The 19,283-nt window shown below is 60.2% G+C and overlaps 1 protein-coding gene and 1 long non-coding RNA gene across 4 annotated transcripts in view; one reads left to right on the top strand and one right to left on the bottom strand.

Annotated features, from left to right (window-relative positions):
- Positions 1-19,283, bottom strand: part of RBM19 (RNA binding motif protein 19) — a 143,286-nt gene that overhangs the window by 47,557 nt on the left and 76,446 nt on the right. Inside the window, exon 22 of one of the 3 annotated variants that reach the window (XM_045042396.1) lies at positions 3,225-3,447. The exons of the other annotated variants lie outside the window; for them this stretch is intronic. Coding sequence (XP_044898331.1) covers positions 3,240-3,447 — 208 coding nt within the window. The 3' untranslated portion in view covers positions 3,225-3,239. Of the gene's footprint in view, positions 1-3,224; positions 3,448-19,283 lie in introns of those variants that run through there. 3 annotated transcript variants of the gene reach the window in all.
- Positions 1,127-12,635, top strand: LOC111557270. Its single transcript, XR_006588432.1, has 2 exons — positions 1,127-1,927; positions 12,191-12,635. It is a non-coding gene; the product is annotated as an uncharacterized LOC111557270 (long non-coding RNA).

Genomic DNA, 19,283 nt, shown 5'->3' on the forward strand with positions numbered 1-19,283 from the left:
CACGCACACGCACCGTAAACTGGTGTCGCCTCCCCCCACCCCCCGGCCGGCTCGCGCTCGGGCCGTGCCTGGCCTTCTCCTTTCCGATCCCGGCCTTCCCGCTGGGCAGGGAGGGATGATGGGGTTGGAGACACGGATGGAGAATTTCCAGTTCCTCTGACAGGCTGGCACCCTCGGCCTCCCTTTGCCTGTGGGGCTGAGGATCTGGCAGGAGGCGTGAGTGGGCTGGGGGAACGCAGCCCCACACAGGCAGGGCCCGGGCCCGGGATCCGGACGCGGGAGGAGGGTCTCCTGACCTGAAATCCGCCTGCACGGCTGAGCCGAGCACACAGCAAGCTTGCGTTGAGCAAGCAGGATGAGCCTCTTCTCCCGGCCCCGGGACGCGGGGTGTCTCCTCAGTGCTCCCCGCGGGAACCAGGCGCCGCGACTCCCTCGAAACCCCACCTCCCCTACCTCCGAGCTTTAGTTTTGAGATCTGCTAAGCCAAAATCAGGCAAAGCTCTAGGGAAGAAAATGTCGCGCGCCCCCCCCCCCCCCCCCCCCCCCCCAGTCAGGGATCAAACAGGTAAACACAGCTCGGACCATCCCCTGCCCTCCCTCACCCCAGCCCCGGAACCGGCCTCTCCTCCCAGATAAGCGTTTGAGAGATTCCCGGACAAAAGGATCAGGCCTGCCTGGCCCTCCTGTCTCACTTCCCAGCCCCAACCCCACCCTCACGTCCGCTTATCAAATATATATGCACAAATCGCTGCCAATAAATATTTAATGTGCGCGGCGTCTGAAGAGCTGTTATTGTATTTGGAAATCTCCACACACTCGCGGGCGCCCGGGCACACACACGCGCGGGCTCAACGGCCCAGGATGCTTCAGGGCCAAAGACCGATTGGGTGAAAAACACAGTAAAGGCCGTAAGCCCTCGTGAAATGATATAAGCTAAATCTGAGGCGTTAACCCGCGGCCCTGCCAGCATGACCAGGCATCGGCCCGCCCAATTTCCGAAGGCAGGATGGTGGGTAAATGCGGCATTATGAATCCTCAAAATGAATCTGCACGTCTGCCCGCGGCTCCCCCCGCGGCTCCCCCCAGGCTGGGGAGAGGGCCAGCCTCCCGGGGAGGGGAGGGGCTGGAGGGAGCAGGCGGTGGGGCCCTGTCGGTCTGCCCGCCCGGCTGAGGCTCTCTGGCTCCTTCAGGCGGCAGGGCTGGGGCCCAGGGGCTGGGCAGGTGGGGACAAGCAGGAAGGTGAGGTGGGAGGGCTGAGGAGTCCAGCCTGCAAACCCTGCTTTATTGTGCCACCTAAAGGCCGACACAGCCCATGACAGACAGACGCGGCCTCTCCTCCTCCGCGGGAGCCCCGGGGCCTCGGCCAGGGCGGGCGGGCGGGCAGGGGGATGGCGGAGCTTTCTCGCAGGCTCGTTGGGTAAACGGTCCTTTGGCTCTGGGTGCTTCAGAGGGACACGGGGGTGCTGCAGGGAGGGTGTGCCTGAAGGGCACGAGGACCAGACCGCGACAGCAGTCAGACTGGTAAGAGAAGGCCTCGGTGAGCACCCATGTGCCCAGGCCGTGTGGGGTGCCGTACCGACAAGGGTGCGGACCCCCGATGGGTGTGGGGGTCCTCCCTCCTCCCTGCCCCAGGCTCCAGGCTCCTGCCGGCCTTGGCGGGCTCGCCGTGCCTCTCAACCAGGGCTTCTGCTATTGTAGAGCTGAGCTCCATCCAGCCTCAGGGGGAGGCAGAGGGCACCCTGGTGTCCACACCAGTGCCCTGGTTGAGGCAGCTTATCAGGGGCTCCGCAGCGAGGAGCCCAGGGCCTGGCTCACTGGGATGAACAAGCAAGAACACAGGAGCCCCGGACCGCAGACACGACCACCCGTACCTAGCCGCCGACACGCACAGGGACGTGCCGAGGACTGCGTGAAAACAGACCACGGGGTACGTACGAACAGCACTGAGGTGGATTAGTCTCCCCACCTCCATTTTACAGATGGGGAGACTGAGCTCAGGGAGGCAGCAGCTCCTGTTAGCAAGTGGCAGGGTTAGGATGCGAATCCGGGCGGGTCTGATGTTAAGCCGGAGCTCTCTTTGCACTGCACGGCATTCGGTTTTCCTCCAACTGTCTGGACGGGGGCCGTCCACTTTCAGGAGTGGCGGGGGCAGGGTGGGGGGGGTCCTCTTTCGGAGGTCTGGCCCCCCCGTCTGGCGTAGGGCTGGAAGGGGGTGGCTGGGAAGGGCTTGCTCGGACTCCCATGGATCCGGTGACTCACCCGAGACCCCAGGGCTAGAGAGGGCGACTGAGTCCCAGTTGCTCCCGCTCACGCCATGTGCCAGCCTCCTGCCTCTGCCCCCACGGATTACCATCCTGTCCCTCGATGGTCCCGGTGGCCTCTGCCCAGGTCTCCCCGTAGCCCTGATTTCTGGCGAGCTGGCCCATGGGAGCGTGTGCGTGAGAGAGGGAGGGGGAGAGGAAAACGGCTGAGGTTAATTCTTCCCTCTGCCGCGCACTGCAAGTTGTGGACGTTCTGTGCATGGCAAGCAGCTGAGGGTCTGGAGAAAGGCAAGGAAAATAATTAAAAGGTGGAGAGAAAAGCTGATGAGGAGAGGCGGAAGGCGGTGTGCTTACGGGGCCGGGAGGACGTGGCACTGAGAGCTTGGTGCGGGGTGGGGGGGCGGGGTGCACGGCAGAGGGGTGCCCTTGGATCCACGAGGGACCACGTGCAGAGATCCAAGGGGGGGCCTTGGGGCGGTCACAGCCCCTGTCTGCACACGTGAAATACTGTGTCCAAAGGCCCTGGTCCTTTCGGAAATCCCTAGTCCTTTCCAGGGCTCAGGGACATGGTTATGTGAACGTGTTTCTCCCTCCCTTCTGAGAACGGCACCAGAGAGAGCTGAGGCCGAAGGGGCAGCTGCAAGATTAGGGTTCCATCTTAGAAGGAACTCCCCGAGGTCCGGGAAGCCCTGAGATGAACAGGCAAGGCTTCAAGACACGGTTGTTGCTGCCGAGGCCCCAGGCGCCGATGCCCGAATGCCTGTGGGGTGCTCGGCCTTTTACGGACAGACTCCAGGGGCGCCTGGGTGGCTCAGTTGAGCGTCCCGACTGCGGCTCGGGTCGTGATCTCGCAGTTCGTGGGTTCGAGCCCCGCCTCGGGCTCTGTGCCGACAGCTCGGAGCCTGGAGCCCGCTTCGGATCCCGTGTCTCCCTCCCTCTCTGCCCCTTCCCCGCTCACGCTCCGTCTCTCTCTGTCTCTCAAAAATAAACATTAGAAGAAAAATTTTGAATACAGTTTCCAGGCGTCATGCCTGGAGGGCAGTAATGTCGCGTCCCACGGCCGGGCGGGCGCTTTCTCACGGCTGCCGCTCCTCCGGCCGGAGGACAATGCTGGGGAAGGTGGATGGTCCTGGCTGCTTCTATCACCGCGCGGGATAATATAAGGCTGATGCTAATGATCTCGCAGCTATATCGAAAGAGAATTAAAAAGAAAAAAAAAAAAAAAGGTTGGGGGGGGGGGAAAATCGATGAAGTACCTTTAGCTCCTTGGAGATAAGCGATATATAAATACCAGCCATTATTAAGGTTCTTATCTGACAGGAAGGTCCACGGAGCCATTTTTAAGAGTGGCTTTTGAAGGGAGTTCTGCACGCTCCCCCCTCCTCCCCACCCCCATCTCCTGGGAGCAGAGGCCGCTGCCTGGGGGAGGCCGGGCAGGGCCGCCAGGGACCAGAGAGGGAGGAGAATCACAGGGCACCCAGGAACTCCCCCCAGCCCAGACCCTGCCGCTCGGGGAAGGAGACGCGCACGCTCCCCACTGTGTAGATAATAGAAACCACAAAATAGCAATTACTGTATCAGAAGCTGTGAATACAGAGGACATACCGGGCTTTTAAACACGGCCCTCCTTCCCTCCCCCACCCGCTCACACTTCATAACAAACTCGCACCTCACTTTTCCAATTATTTCATTCACCTTGGGTTCACCAATTACTCCCCCACGCGGCGGCCCCACCCCCCCTCTGCCGCACCCAGAGCGCACGACTGCCGGCAGACCGGTCGGTGGGTTTGCCACAACCGGAGTTTGTTGTCACGTTTCTAATTTCTTCCCAGGCGGGTAGGGGTGGGAGGGGGGAGAGGGGAGGAAGGGGTGGGAGGGGGGCGCGAGGTGTTGAGCGAGGCGAGCCAATTACGCCCGGCCCTCGTAAACAGGTCTGGGCATGCAAATCATGTCTGCACACAGGCCCGAACGCAGGCACGATATGTGTGCGTGTGTGTGTGCGTGTGTGCATGCGGGGACGTCCTCCCTCTGCACACGCTGCACACCCCGTGGCCGGACCACAGCCCTGGCCGGCGACTGCTGGGGCCCTCTGGCTGTGCTACCGAAAACGGATGAATCGTCCGCTCCCTCCTTGTTTGAGGCGATGGGATCAGGAGGAAGGAGTGAGAAAAGAAAGGTGAGGGGGAGGCAGACAGAACCCTCCAGAGACGCACAACTTGACAGCCGTACAGCTGCTCTGGTGCCTGGGTTCCGGGGCTTAATGAGGGGGCTGGGAGGCAGCCCGACCCTCTGGCCTGCACGCTGACACCAAGTGGGGGTCGGGCACACCTTGACAAAGAGCCCAGGCCCCTCTGTTCCCAGGATGTGCGTCCTTTCCGCCTCCCTACTTAGCTCTGCCGGAGGAACCGGCAATCCCAGCAGAAGTGCTGAGTCACGTGGGGAACTTTGTTGGCATGACTTCTCTTCCACCTGCGCTCGGTGCACTGCTGACGGCAAAAGAAGAATCAGCCGTCACCCGAGGGACGCAGAGTCAGACCACAGTGTGGTCGCAACAGGACGAAGGGGCGGTTTGCGATAAGGATACGCCCGAAGCTTCCTTCTCTTCCTTCTGGAGGGAAGAAGAAAGGGCTCAATCTCTTGGCCAAAAAAAAAAAAAAAAAAAAAGAAAAAAAGCCTTTCGAATAGAGCCCCTTTTCCAACACGCACAGCACATCCGTGCGTTCCCCCAGCACTCCAGGCTACGAGCCCCTCGGCATGTTAAACACCTGCCGTACAGGATCTCACAGCAGCCGCGTGAGCGAGGCACGGCTGCTCCCGTTTGACAAACGGAGCAGATGGGGCTCAGAGAAGTCACGTGATTTCTCCACGGCCGCTCAGCCAGTCGTTGCGTACCACAGGGGGCGACGGGTCTGGCCCCAGGTCCCGTAGGCGGCCATGGGCCGCGCTGGGCTCAAGGTGGGCGGCCTGTCCCCTCGTGCCTTTGATCACGCAGGGCTTACGGGTGCTGTCTGGTGGACCAACAGCCAGCTGAACGCTCCCCGTGTGCCGGGTACCCGGAGGGAGGCAACAGTGGGCCAGACACCAGCCTCGGTCTCAGGGGACGCTCGCCTGACGGGGAAGAGCCGGCAGGCGGGCGGCGGGCCCCTCTCTGCCCTGCCGAGGCAAGGAGAGACAGGCCACCTCGAGGCAAACCCCTCCCTCCGTCCATGTTAGGTGATGTCTGCAGTACAGGACCCATCACCCCAACCCCCCAGCCGGGGCATCCAAACCAAAGCCTCTGATCCAGGCAGCCTCGTCCGATCCTCCAGCCTCACAAACGGGGAAAGGAAGGCTAATCCAACAACACTGGCTTTCCTCCTGCTCCTGAAGCCACCAAACTCAAGCCAACCTCAGGACCTTTGACCTCACCCTTCTTGTTACCTGGACCTCTCCTTCCCTAGACGTTCCCACAATCAACTCCTGCCCGTCATTCGATTTCTGCTCAAATGCCACCTTTCCAAAGAGGCCATTCCGCTGAATGTTCCCCACCCCCCCCTCGCCGGCCACTGTCCCACGTGCACACCGAGGGAATGGCTTGTTTCCTTGTCCTTGCCCTCCCTCTTCTAGAAACAGAAAGAACACTCTGAGATGGCAGAGGTCGTGCCTCGCACACACGCCCACCATCCGGGCACCCACCCGGCACCCGTGGGCCCTCCCTGACCTGCAGGTCCCTATCCTCCCCGTGCCTCTGCTGTTGTGGCCACGCGGTCACGTGTGGGGGCAGGACACTCGGCCCTTCTGTCCTCAGGACGCGTCTTCACGGGCCACAGCCACAGCTTATTACAAGGAGCGTTTGGCCCCCGGGGCCAGCGCCCCTCCCCAGGTACCCACATCCACCCCTTCGATTGCGGTGAAGAAACAGCAGGAAATACAGACGGGGCCGACTCAAGTAGTTACGAGGGGACGGGTCCCTAGACTGGGAGGTTCAGAAGCGAGCCCTGCTGGGTAAGGGCGGACGCGGGTCCGTGCAGACGGCCTCGGCCAAGGGGCGGGCACGGGCAGGCAGACTCGCGGCCGCCGCTCCCCCCCCCCCGAAGGCTGCCTGGTGAGCGGAGACACGCTGTGGCCTGGAGCCTCATGGGGCACGGGCTCTCGGGGACATTTAGGGGACGCAGACTGAGGCGTGCAGCTTCTTCCTCTTTTGTTCTCGCTCGCTCTCTTGTTAAAGGGTGGCTGTCAGACTGAACTTTTCCAATTACTCACCACTCATCACGGTGAGAGGCGGATGCGGAAAGGTTACCTGCTCACCATCGGGAGCCAGCCTTCCTTTCATTTTTGCCTCTTGGAGGCTGAAAAATGGCCCGGTTTCCGAGAAAGTGAGAAAAGTGGTGCGGGGAACAGCATTTAGCTTTTCTCAATAGCCTTTCACGGGGTCCTTTCCAGGCAAGCGTGACCCTCTCGTTTTCTAGATGAGGAATCCTGGGGAGGAGCAGTTAAATGGTATCTCTGAATCAGAGCTGGGGCCCGAGGACTCTCTCGAGAGGCTCCTGCCAGGAGGGGACGTGGCCCTGGGAAATGGAAGGTCTGGCCTGGCTCTGCCCTCACCAGCTGGGTGACCCTGGCTGAGCTGTTTCCAGGCCGGACTGATGAATGGGGAGGAGGGGAGGGGAGAGGAAGGGAAGATGGAAAGAGAGAGAGAGAGAGAGAGAGAGAGAGAGAGGGAGAGAGAGAGAGGACACATGGGCACAGGGGAGGGGAGTCTGATCTGCCCTAGGTTCAGGGCCACTGCTCCACTAGAGGGGGCAGGGGCCACTCGGCCCCAGTCTGGATGGCCAGCTGGACACGTGGGCCCAGGAACAGCAGATCTGTTCTTTCCTCTAAACAGGCCTACAGTCGAGATTCTTCTGAGAAATGAGATTTTTAAAAAAGGGTTTTTTTTTTTTAGTGTTCTATTTATTTTTGAGAGAGAGAGAGACACAGAGCATGAGCAGGAAGGGGCAGGGAGAGAGGGAGACGCGGAATCCGAAGCAGGATCCAGGCTCCGAGCTGTCAGCACAGAGCCCGATGCGGGGCTCGAACCCACAAACCACGAGATCACGACCTGAGCCAAAGTCGGAAGCTCAATCGACTGAGCCCCCCAGGCGCCCCTGAGGAATGAGATTTTTAAATACTGGTAACAAGGCCAAGACATTTGAGACACTGTGTCCCCAAATCAAATGAGCAGACGCACCTGTGGGCTTGCCTGATCATTACCACCACATCCGGGTCCCGGTCCCGATTTGGTTCCAAGAGGTGGGAAGAGGTGGTCTACTTCCAAAGTGACAGAACTGCCTCACCTCCGTGTTACCCAGGACCGGGTCCCTCCCGGCGCCCTGCGGCCCAGAGGCCCTCTTGCCGGCTTGTGTTCACGTAACGTGACCCGTGTGGGGTTCTAAGCTCCTTGAGCTGGAGAGAAGGTCTTGCCGGGGTGGTTTGCTCTACGGCATTGACCCCAGGCACCGACAGTCTGCGGCCACACCTGCCCTGAACGAGCACCGGTCACCGCCCTCCAGGACCCGTACCCGGATTTGAGGCGTGGTAGGAATTTGAACGTGCGTCGTCTTTCGTGCGCTATGGGTCCTTCATTCGCTCAGCAACGACTTCCTGAACGTGTGCTGGGCTCTGAGCGGCAAAAGAGCAGTGGCCCAGACGCGCTCTGGCCTCCACCGGCCGCAGCCTCTTCCTTCCTTCCTCAAGGATTGTAAGCCGGTGGTTTCCTTTTTTTTTTTTCTCTCTCTAATCCCGGAGCGATGCGTTGAGCATTCATCTCCGATATTCGTATGCTTTTGATTTGGAAACGTGTACATACCGCTGTTCCACTGCATATGTACGTCTTTAAATACTGAAATATTAGAAGACTTGAAAGGATGAGATAAAAAGTAAGTAGAAATGGAAATTCTAATGTTTTTCTCCTGTTCCTCCAACTGGCTGTCATAGGCCGTGTTTTGGCGGGGGGGGGGGGGGGGGGGGGGGGGGTCACACCTTTTGAAGGCACACAACGGGCCCAGCGGTGTTGAGTTTACTCCACGGATAACTGGAGGCCGTCCTCAGCAACCCTTGAAGCAGGAGTTACACACCTATGTTACATATAGAGAAATTAAGGCTCAGTCCTCTTAAGGGATTTGAGGGAAAACTCACAAGGCTATATAGTCAATGGCAGAGCCAGGACTCAACCTTAGGCCTAATGAAATTCTAAAGCCTGTGCTCTTAACCGTGGCCTTGCAAGAGAGGGGGTCCATCTGTGCATGGCTGAAGGATTTAAGAAGCAAATGAAGGCTGAATACTGTCTGCTAAACCTGAGTAGAGTCCTTAGAAAATGTCATAAAAATAGTTTTAAGGTAAGAGGCAACTTTTTAAGAACGATTTTTCAAACCAGTCCTGAAAGATAGTCATAGGTACTTTATGGAAACAAGGCTCCTGGAATTAAATAAATTTGAGAGCTGTCTGGTTCAAGAGACTTTCGCAAGCTTCTCTGCTGCAGACCTTGTCAGTGCCTTGGAGGTCCTAGGTACATGCAAGATGGATCTGGAAGTGAGAGGGAAGACCTGGTATTTTTCAAACTCATCTGGCAACTGAACCCCTCCGGCCGCCAACAGGAAAACCTATTAGCATCTCTCAGAATGCAGCTGGGAAATGGAATTTGGGAGATGGAAAGGCAGGTAGTAACCATGGAAGGCCCGAGCACTCACACGGGGGTGAAGCCGCTAACTCGCCAGGGGCTCTGAGCGGTGGGGAGCTGCTGCAGGGGGTCTGGGTTCAACGGCGAGGGGCCAAGTTCCCGCATCCGTGAAAGAACAGAAGCACGGAGTCAGATGTGGGTTCAGATCCCAGCCCTACACCTGACGTCCCCTTTCTGAGGCTCAGCTCCGGCACCTGAAAAATGATCATCCCGCCCTACGAGGCTGCTGGACCCAGGGTTCCTGGCGTAGAACGGGAATGAAGGAATGGAAGCTGGTGTCGTCAACGCCCTTGACCATAAAAAGGATCCGCAGGCGTGCCAAGCAAGGGACGGCTTCCAAGGTCGGAGCTAGAAGGAGCTAGAAGGAGCCCGCTGGGCCGGTCAGGCCCCTCCTGGCGGACCCCAGGGGTTTCTAGCGGAGAGCTGCCGTGGGACAGCCAGATGGGACCTTGTGATTCTTGATGCCCCGAAAAAGGCAGCAATTCTCCGTCTTCCCCACATGACCCACGAGTTTTACAAGATAATTGGAAGAAACTGTCCCCAGGGAGGCATCCCTCAGCCAGACCCAGGCACCCCCGTGTCCCCTCGGGCGGAGCGAGGCCCCCGGATCAGCCCGTGCTCGGAGGGAGAGGAGCAGGACGCAACCCCTGGCCTGGGGCGCACGTTCTGGTCAGTTCCACGCCTCTGCCGGGGTGAGCTAATGGAATCCACAGCGGCTGCTCTCCCCCACTTTCTCCCTCTCTAGTCTTCAGCTGCCTCAAGTACAGCTAATCCCATTACAAGGAAATAAAGTGGATAATTCAGGCTAATGAAATCGTTACAAGAATGTGGCCAGCCAGAGGTGGACATTCAGAACCAATTTAACACCCTTTGGTGTCATTATCCTCCGTGCAGGAAATGCTGGAGAAGAGGAAGGAAAAAAATGAAAAAGGGAGAGAAAGAAAAGCCCAGCCTCCTTCTTGTTGGCCTAACTCTGGCTGAAGAATGGATCCGCCGCGTATCTTGCTCGTCGTTAGTATCGCCGCCAAGTCCCGTATCTCCACGGTAACCCCAGGGAATATCAAAGCGCGTGGGACGAACCCGGAGGTCACCCGCCGTGGGTAAACCCGCGGACCCCTCCACACCTTTCGTTCTGCCCAAATCTGTTGCTGCTCCGGCAGGGACCACGAAGGGGGGACCCCCTGGGCCCCCAAGATACCACCAAACTCTGAAGCCTCCGACGCTGGGTGGGGCAGAAGAAGCTGGGGTGACCTCCCAGGCGAAACAGAGCAGCCGGCAGGACCCTGTCTCAGGTGGGCCTGGGGGGCCGAGCAGGGGGCCGCCGTCCCACTGGCCCACAGCCCCTCATGCCGCCTGCTGCCAGGTCACGTCCAGGCCTGCTGGGAAGGCTGACTCGAGAAATAGCCACTCAACCTCGGAGCACCCGCTACCCGCACTCGGGTCAGATGGCTCCGACCGGGGGGCCGGCTCCTGCCCCTGCCGAGTCGCCACACACTCCGGAAGGGCCCTGACAGTTGCCTTTCCTTTGGATCCATTTCAGGGCTCGGGGCCTTAAGGAGGACGGCACCTACCCCGAATCCCCGTCATCTCTAGTCGGTTCCCATCAGCTTGACGCTCTCTTCCAAATGAGTCCCAGGCTGTTCTAACCCCTCAGACTAAGGGCACCAGTCTCCAGTGACCCGGGTCCTAACTGGGGAACACGCATGGCAGGTGGAGAAGAAGGAGGAGGAGGTGAAGGGAAGGGATCCCACAGATGTGAGAACTTGCGCTGAGCTCGCGGGGTTGTGTAGAGATCTTAGGTGGCCACGCGGGGCAGAAGGGAGTTACAGTCACTGGGGGTTAGAAGGCTCCTGGGGACAGTCCCCCACCCAACCCCCCGGTTCTTTGCGCCGAACAGCAGTCCTCAGTAACCAACACCGCCCTCTATGTGGCGAGCGACAGGAAGGCCTCTGGGGAGACTGAAGACGGGCAGCCTCACAGCCTGCAGGACTTGGGGTGCACCAACACATATGCCCCACTCACGGCCTCTGGGCCCCGCCTCTCCTGACTTCCCTGGAGGGGCACAAAGTGGCACACGTCTACATCCAGGCGAGTCCACGTGATGTCCCGGCAGCAGCTCTAGAAAGGGCTGGGACGGGGGCAGGGGCCCTGGCCGGGTCCAGTGAGCCCTCCTGGGAACACCGATGGGATGGGAGCCAATGCCACGACTCAGGGGCCGAGGACAGAGACTCGGGGAGCCAGGGGCTCGGAGCAAAGCAGGCCGCGTGCCGTCCAGGCCACGCAGCATCTGCCCACTTGCCTAGAAGCCCAAGGACCCAGAAGGAAGACGGGGGGCCCCAGAACTGACGATGCCACGACACCCACGCGCTAAGCTTCTGCCCGCCATTCGCGGGCAAGCCGTTGCCCCTGCCCCTGCCCCTTGCCCGCTGAAAGCCTGTTTACTTTTTCCTTTACAAACCTGCTCCTCTAACTTCTCATCCCGGAGCAGCTGAGAACGGCAAAGGGGTTAATAGAGGCGGGCGCCTAAAAGGCCTCAAGAAGTGACAAGCGACAGGCACGGATCAGACCAGGGGCCCCGCACGCTTTCTCTGTCCAGAGCCACAGAGTAAATATTTTTGGCTTTGCAGCTCCTCAGCTCTGACACTGCAGAAAGCGAGGGGTCACAGGCAGTGTGTACATGAACGGGTGCAGCTGTGTGCCGATAAAACTTGATTTCCCAAACAAGGTAAAGGGGCGGGGGGGGGGGGGGGGGGGCCTGGTGCCACACGAGCCTTATTTTGCCAACCCCTGAATTAGCCAAAGAAACCCCACCAAAACACGATTCTTTCCTGGCAAGGTGCAGCAGTCCGGGCCTGTCACGTGTTGGGAACCCGACGTGGGGCTCGATCCCACGAACCATGAGATCACGACCCGAGCTGAAGTCAAGAGTCAGGTGCTTAACCGGCTGAGCCGCCCGGGCGCCCCTGCTTCTGGCCACTCTTGTGACCCAGATCGTAGACACCACTGGGCACAAGAGCCAGAGGGCGGGAGGGGGCCGGTGCTGGCTGGTGCCAGGCCGGATGTGCCACCTTCACGGCTCAGAGCAACCCCACGGGGCGGCAGTCCTCCCGGGGCGAGGGGAGGTCTGTCCGAGGGCTTGCGCCCAGGCCCGGGGAGCTCCCTGACTTCTGGCTCTGCCACCCTGCCCCTGGGGGCACAGCAGCCCACTTCTGCCCTTGAACGAACTCCTCAGGTTCTAGCCGTGCCCGCCAGCCACCGGAAGCCATCAGGCAAACGACGGAGGAAGCACAGAAGAGGCCGAGGAGATGACGACAGATACAGAGAGCAGCTTCTAAAGAGCTCGGCATTCCAGAGGCTGGGGTGTGCCTCCGAGAGCGGAGGAGCCTCAGCATCTGATCTTCCAGGAAAAAGCCAGGCCTGCGGCCACAGGGGATGACAGCCGAGACACGTCTGCAGGAAGGCGAGAGCGGCGAATCCACAGCGCGGGCCAATCGATGGCAGGCGCTGGAGGCCGTCCTGGGGGCACGGCAGGGGACAGGGGACAGGGAGCGAGGACAGTGATTCATGCCGCTGAGCCTGCCAGCACCGAGGGGGAGGACAGGCGCTCGCCTTGGCTGGGACAAAATATTATTCTTAAAAGTCTACGGAAGAAAACAACAATAAAACAACTCAGGCTCGGGGTGGCTGGCGAGTTTTCGGATGCAGGGAGAGGAGGAAAGAGATTTGCGAGAGGGACCGTTTGCTTGGGGCCGAACGAACCCACGCAGAACTCCGCTCGGTCGGAGAACGGGGAGGGGAGGTGGAGAATCAGGTGGTCACCAGAGGCTCAGAGCCACGGGTGTCGAACCCGGGCCACGCGCGGTGTGGGGTCTGGCACGGAGCCATGGGCTCCAGAGGGCGAGTTCTGGGGGGGGGGGGGGGGGCTGCGGGCGAAGGAGAGGCAGGGACCGCGAGGACCGTGAGTGTGGGTCCTGCCGTGGAGCATCCGGGTGTGTGGGGTGGGGAGGCGCCTCCCTGATAAGACAGCCCGTTAGGGCCAGACAGGACCTGGGGGCTGGGACGACCGAGGAGCCGCAGGCAGAGGGTGCAGGGCAAAGAGAAAACCCCTTCCCCGGAGGGAAGGAGGCCCCGTCTGCAACGACCACGGTCCCCACGGTGAGTCGAGGAGCCACGCTTTGCAGGGTTCGCGAGGAGGGAAGGCGTCAATTATCGTGTGTCTGGCGACGCACAAAGCCCTCCACGCGCTTTGTCGGCTCCCTCGCAGCAGCCGGGAGACGGGCCGCGTGTGCCAATCCGGGCTGCGCCTCTCCTTCCTCGCTTCCCTCCTTGTCCCATCTGCAAGACGAGGGGGCGCGGCCACAGCTTTTCCCGAGGCAGCAGGCCCGCGGTGACCTGGGCCCCGGGGGTGGCCACGCGCTGGGCTGGGCAAAAGCAGTCAAAGGTTTCTGGGCCCTCCTGGGGCCGAGTGGGAGGTAATTAAAAGCAGACCCAGCTTCTCCGGCTGCACTCAAGCCCCCGGCAGGACAGCAATTCTGTCCCCATCACGTGCGGGGTTTCCTGCTCCCGGTGGGGAGTTGGCGCCCCGTGTGTGGGGTGGTCCTGACCCCAGCTGGGAGACGTCGGGAGTCCGGAGGCGTAGGTGGTGCGTAGGGGTGCCGAGCACAGGCTGGGGGGTCAAGCTGGCGCCTCAGCTTGCTCATCTGTAAAATGGGGACAATGGCCTGGCGCCCCATGGAGCTGTGCTAAGGATTAACTGAGATACTACGTCTGGGGCACTTCACGGGCAGCTGGGCCCACGGCGAGCGCTCACAAGGGGCGACATCACGTGATGCGGGCATCACGTCAGGCAAGTACGGGACAACTGTGCGTGTGCTCTCCTCTGTCTTCTAGATGAGGCGCCCGCCCCGCCTACCTTCAAGGAGCCAAGCCACAGAGGTGGCCCTGGAAGTCCACGGATCGGTGTCCCTCTCCCAGGGGGCTGTCCCTGTGGCCACAGGGACGTTCTGTCTTGTTTCACTCTCCCCACCTGGACCCAGGGAAGTGCCCCCTGGGCGTGGTTTGCACACTGGGATTCTGGGGGATGATTTCCCTTGAAACAAGGTTCCCCTTGCGGGGGAGAACCCCCCTCCCTGCTACGCCAATGACCACGGCTGGGATCCAGGGACATTTACTGAAGGTGCGTGGGGGGGGGTGGTGGGAGGTGGGGACAGTTACTATGGCAGAGCCGTCACCTGCTCTCCAAATACCCACAGCTCCCACGCCTGCCAGCCCCCGCGGGCAGGTGGAGCCATGAGGTCCAGACTGGCCTGTGAAGCGTGAGCACAAGGAAGCCTGAGCGTGGCCGTGCGGCTGTCTCTTCCCCCGCCAAGGAGAAGCCCGAAAACCACACGCTGAGCCGCGGGGTTGTTCCCACAGCGCAGAGCCCATCCTGACTAACGCGGGAACGAGGACAGAAGTGCTTGGGGGCGGGCACCGAGCTGCCTCCGGGCAGGAGCCGAAACGCAAAGCAGAGAAACCCAAGAACGGCAGCCCCTGGGACGGGAGCTCCAGGAGACGCGTCTCCAGAATCCAAGTCTGGTTTGTCCCTCCGTGAAACTGGTGGCACCTCCGACGTGCCCGGCACTTCGCCAGGTGTGCCGAAGGCGCGGGGACAGCGAGGCCCCGCGCCTGCCCAGTCTCGCAAGTCCTTCAGCACTGGGGTGGCTCTCCCCGTTTCCAAATGATAATGAGGAGAAAGCGACCAGGGGCCAAATCTGGCCTTCCACCTGCCTGGGTACGTAAGGCCGACCTGGAACACAGCTATGCCCGCTCTGTGGCACAGACCACGCGGCCCAGAAGGCCGAAAATATGGCCTCTCTGGCTCCGCGTTCGCGTTGTCCGGGGAAACAGAGGCAGCGGGATACGTACGGGATGTAGAAAGAGCTCGACCACCCGGGACTGGCTCACGCTCGCGCGATCACGGAGGGCCAAGCAACTCTGCCCTCTGCCGTCCGTCCGCAGGCTGGAGGCTCAGGGAGGCTGGTGGTGTGGTCCAAATCCAAGGGCCCGAAACCCGGCGGGCCTGACGTACCGGCCCTGGTCTGGGGCCCCAAGAGCCAGGTACAGCGATGTCCAGGGGAACGTCCCAGCGGAAGCGGAGAGCAGATTCGCCCTTCTCCCTCGGCCTGCACGGCGCCCACCCCCGCCGGGGAGGGCCGCGTGCTTTACGCACGTCACCAGCCCACAGCGGACATCCTCCCCAACACCCTCACAGAGGCCACCCCGGAAAAAGTGTCTTACCACTCTCTGGGCACCGGGTGGCCCCGTCAAGTTGAACATGAGAAGTTAACTCCCGCGGGCTCTGCCCAGGAAGGTTGGCAACCCCAGTTCTAGAGCAATCGCATCCCCGGGGCCCCGAGCCCAGTCCGCAGTCACGGTCACAGCCCCCCAGCTCCGGACCTCCACGCTGCACTGCTGGGCCCTAATCCCGTCACCCTGAAAACCACGGCCTTTACCTCCTCACTCCTGCGTTCTTGGTCTCCCTTAATCAGGTGCTTCTGAGATCAGGAGACACTTAATAGAGGCCGTGAGAAAACCCAGGTCAGCTGGTCTCTCCAGAGGCGGGCACCAAGCTCCGTCAGGCCTCCCTGCCTCGCCCTCCCCAGGCATCATCCACCTGAGGGCCCGAGGAGCTGTGGCCGGGGAGCCACCTGCCACGGCTGAACCTGCCCTTCCCCACCCCCGCTCCTCTCCGCAGGCCCGGGGGGAGGGGGACACCCGTGCGACCACCCTACCAGGCTTGTGACAAGACATGGTCCCGCCCCCTCCCCGGCCCCCACCGCACACACATCCTCACCCCCACAAACTCACCACAGCATAGAGATCTCAGAGATGGGAGGCAGGCGGCCTGAGGTTGCCTGTCCGCCCGCCTGTCCGGGGTTCCACGTTAGGAAAGTGCTCCCTAAACTAAATCCTCGCCAAGAAGTGTGATTAAGTAGAAAGAAAGAAAAGAGAGCCAGGTGCCAGAGCCGGGGTGGGGGGAAAAAAGGGCGGAGGGGGGAGGACGTGTACATGCCGTGTTGTTTCGGGGGTGAAACACGGGACCTTGGCCGTGGTGGCTGCCTGTTGGGGGCACAAAGGGCCAGCCCTTGTGTCCTACCAGGGGTGGAGCTGGGCCGAGGCTGGGGTGGCCCGTCTCCCTGACAGTTGGCTTCCCGCTCCCAGCCAGCGCCCCACCTCCGGGGGCCACCGGTTCTGCCCCAGCTCGCTTGATCTGGGGGCAGGGCGGCGCTGGCCTCGGGGGCCGGCCTCAGCCAGGACCCTGCCGCGGGAGCTCAGGACTGTTCTGGAAGGCATTCTGTACACCGCTTGCGGGTCTCTGTGGGATCAGCTCCTTCCGCATCCCGCTCTCCTGCTCCCCGGGGTCACCTCCACCACACTGTCTGCACTGATCGTCTCTCAGCTTCCAGTTCGGGAAGAACCAAATTAATACATATATTTGCTATTTATACTATGCCTTTTCACAGCTTTTACGCTGCCTGGTGTTTTCTAGAAAACATATAAAACAATTGTTCCTATCACACAATCTATAAAACAAAACAAAACAACATCAGACGTATAAATGCAGTAAATACGTGTGTACGTAACATATATGCGGGTGTACCAGAGAAGTATTTTTTTATGTTTAAAAACGTTTAAAAACGTTAAAGGGAGAAATGAGGCCCACGGACACCTCAATTACTGGTCCTTCCAACCACAGGTGGGTTGCAGCCCATTCCTCCCTCCTAAAAAGTGTAGTGCTAAGAAAATAATGTTCTCTCTTGATCTGTGTATCCAAGGTGCCCAGGAAAACCACTTGCTTCCCTCATTCCCTAGGCTGCCAGGGAGCTCAGGCTACATCCAGTATCTCACTGCAGAAACCCACCTAGGCCAAGTCTTCTGGCCCAAATATGGCCCTCACCTGCACACAGCTCCAACTGCCCCCCCCCAGGTCTATTTCCCCAGATGCCCTATGGAGGGCATTGCCCTGCCTCCCTTATGGGTGTGTGTGGTGGTGGGGGGGGGGGGGTGGGCGGAGAGGGGTGGGGTATTTCTTTTTTTTTTTTTAATTTTTTTTTTCAACGTTTATTTATTTTTGCGACAGAGAGAGACAGAGCATGAATGGGGGAGGGGCAGAGAGAGAGGGAGACACAGAATCGGAAACAGGCTTCAGGCTCTGAGCCATCAGCCCAGAGCCCGACGCGGGGCTCGAACTCACGGACCGCGAGATGGTGACCTGGCTGAAGTCGGACGCTTAACCGACTGCGCCACCCAGGCGCCCCAAGGGGGTGGGGTATTTCTTCCCAGCGTCCTTCTCCTTTGGGTACCACCCCCGCCCCCGCCCCCACCAGCAGTTCTGTCCTGCCCGCTACAACAACAGCTCCCCTAGGAAGTCCCTCCTCCGTCCCCGACTGCTGTCTGGTGCCCCACCTTGTCACCCTGGCCCCCGGGGGCAGTGACGGGGCTGCCAGAGAAAACACAGGGCACGCGGCGACACGAGAATTTCAGATAAAGAACAAGGAACTGTGTTTAGGGTCATCGTGTCCCAAATATTGCGTGTGACACACACCAAAAACCAACAAAACAGAAACAAAACGAATCACCTCCCTTGCTGTATTTAAAACCTTTTTAAAATCTGAAATTCAAATTGAACTGGGCATTTGGTATTTTTATTTGCCACGTGTGACACCCGTGTCGTGACATATTTTTGCTGTGGGGTCTCTGGCGCCCCCCCTGCCCCCTCCTCCACCGGTTCCCCGTGGGCTCCACAGCTCTGCCCGCGTCTGCAAAGCATGCATTTAAAGCAGAGGCAGGAATTCTGCTTCCAGCGGGCACCCTGACAGATATGAAGGCTCTTACTCTGTTGGCCTTGTCCTGATGACGGTCTTCTGTCAAGTGGCTTCCAATCCTCGGGGTGAGTTGTTTAGACTCCACACCGCCCCGGGGCCTGTGGGCTCCGCCTGCCTCAGTCCCGACATCTCAGATCAGAGCCACCCCTTTTAGGAAGCCTTCCCTGACCACCTGCACTGAACTCCCAGGCACCACGGACCCATCACCGCACAGCAAGCCAGCACTGCGTGTCAGTCCCTGACGTCACCTGTTTACTGGCCATCTCCCCGCGTGCACAGGAGCTCCGGGGCAGGGCTCTCCATGGTCTTGAGGAGAAGCCCTCTCTGCCGGTCAACATCAGTACCTACGTCACATGTACCTAAGTGCCCCCCACGTCCCCAAGCCGCTTCGTGACACGTGGCAAGGCTTGCCCCAACGGGGGCGCTGCCCTACGGGTCTGTGGAGACGCGCGGGCTCATTGTATTGGATTCTCCGCCTGGCCCCGATAATGACTTTCCTCGACCAAGTTTCTCGGCGGCGGCTGCTGTGGAAGAAAGTGATAGAACCGGGGACAGGTACAGTTGCCATGATACGGCCGTCGTGGTAATTTAGCCTCAGAGCTCCAGCTCCCTTGGAATAATTTAACGATCGGTCATGCAAAGGGGAGGAAGGAGGACAATGTCGTGTGGCTTGATGTCTCCACCTCCAAAAAATAATCTAAGTTCCTGTAGCCAGAGAAGGCCCCCGGTCGGAGACGGAAAGGTGACAACATTTCCTGCCAGGACCCCGGTGGGGACGCCTTACCTATCTGCCTTTGTGGGGAGTGCGGGAAACAGCAAGTGAATTAGAAAAAACCGTGGGGACATCTATTCCGAACCATGTCTTTCCCTGGCCAGTTATGTTCCTTTCGTACCCAGAGCCTGGAGCGTCTTTCTTTAAAGCAACCGCTCCTCAAAGCCTCTGACCGGCTTCCTCCCTCCTTCAGGCCTCCTGCCCCAGAGGACGGAGGACGAGGGAGCTGGGGACGGGAGAGGGCGTGGGTGAGAAACGGAGCCACCGCTCTGGGCCCATGACCCCTGTCTCCCTGACCGGAGACCAGGCTGCTTCAACCCCTTGGTGCCACAGGCCACTTGTTACTTCCTTGGGCCTTGAAAATAAATACCCGGGGGCAGGAGCAGGTCTTTAGAAAGCCAGTTCCTCTGTTGTGCAAAGCCTGTACGTGGGGGTGCGTGCACGGCCTCCACCCCCAGGAAGTAAGCGCCCCTGCGTGTCACTGATCGTGCACCTGGCCCGCGCCCCGAGCACCTGCTGCTGAGGCAGTGCGGCAGGGACCTGCCTGCTCAGGCTGACGAGACAGAAAACCGCATTCCTCCAGGAATGGACAGACTAATGGCAGCTTGCGGCAGGGAAGTTCATTTTAACCGGCCGTTCGGAGACAGCACACGCCTGGCCCTTGTCTAGGACGTTAAGCCACTCGC

The sequence above is a fragment of the Felis catus genome, chromosome D3, assembly GCF_018350175.1.
Source record: "Felis catus isolate Fca126 chromosome D3, F.catus_Fca126_mat1.0, whole genome shotgun sequence".
Taxonomy (NCBI): Eukaryota; Metazoa; Chordata; class Mammalia; order Carnivora; family Felidae; genus Felis; species Felis catus.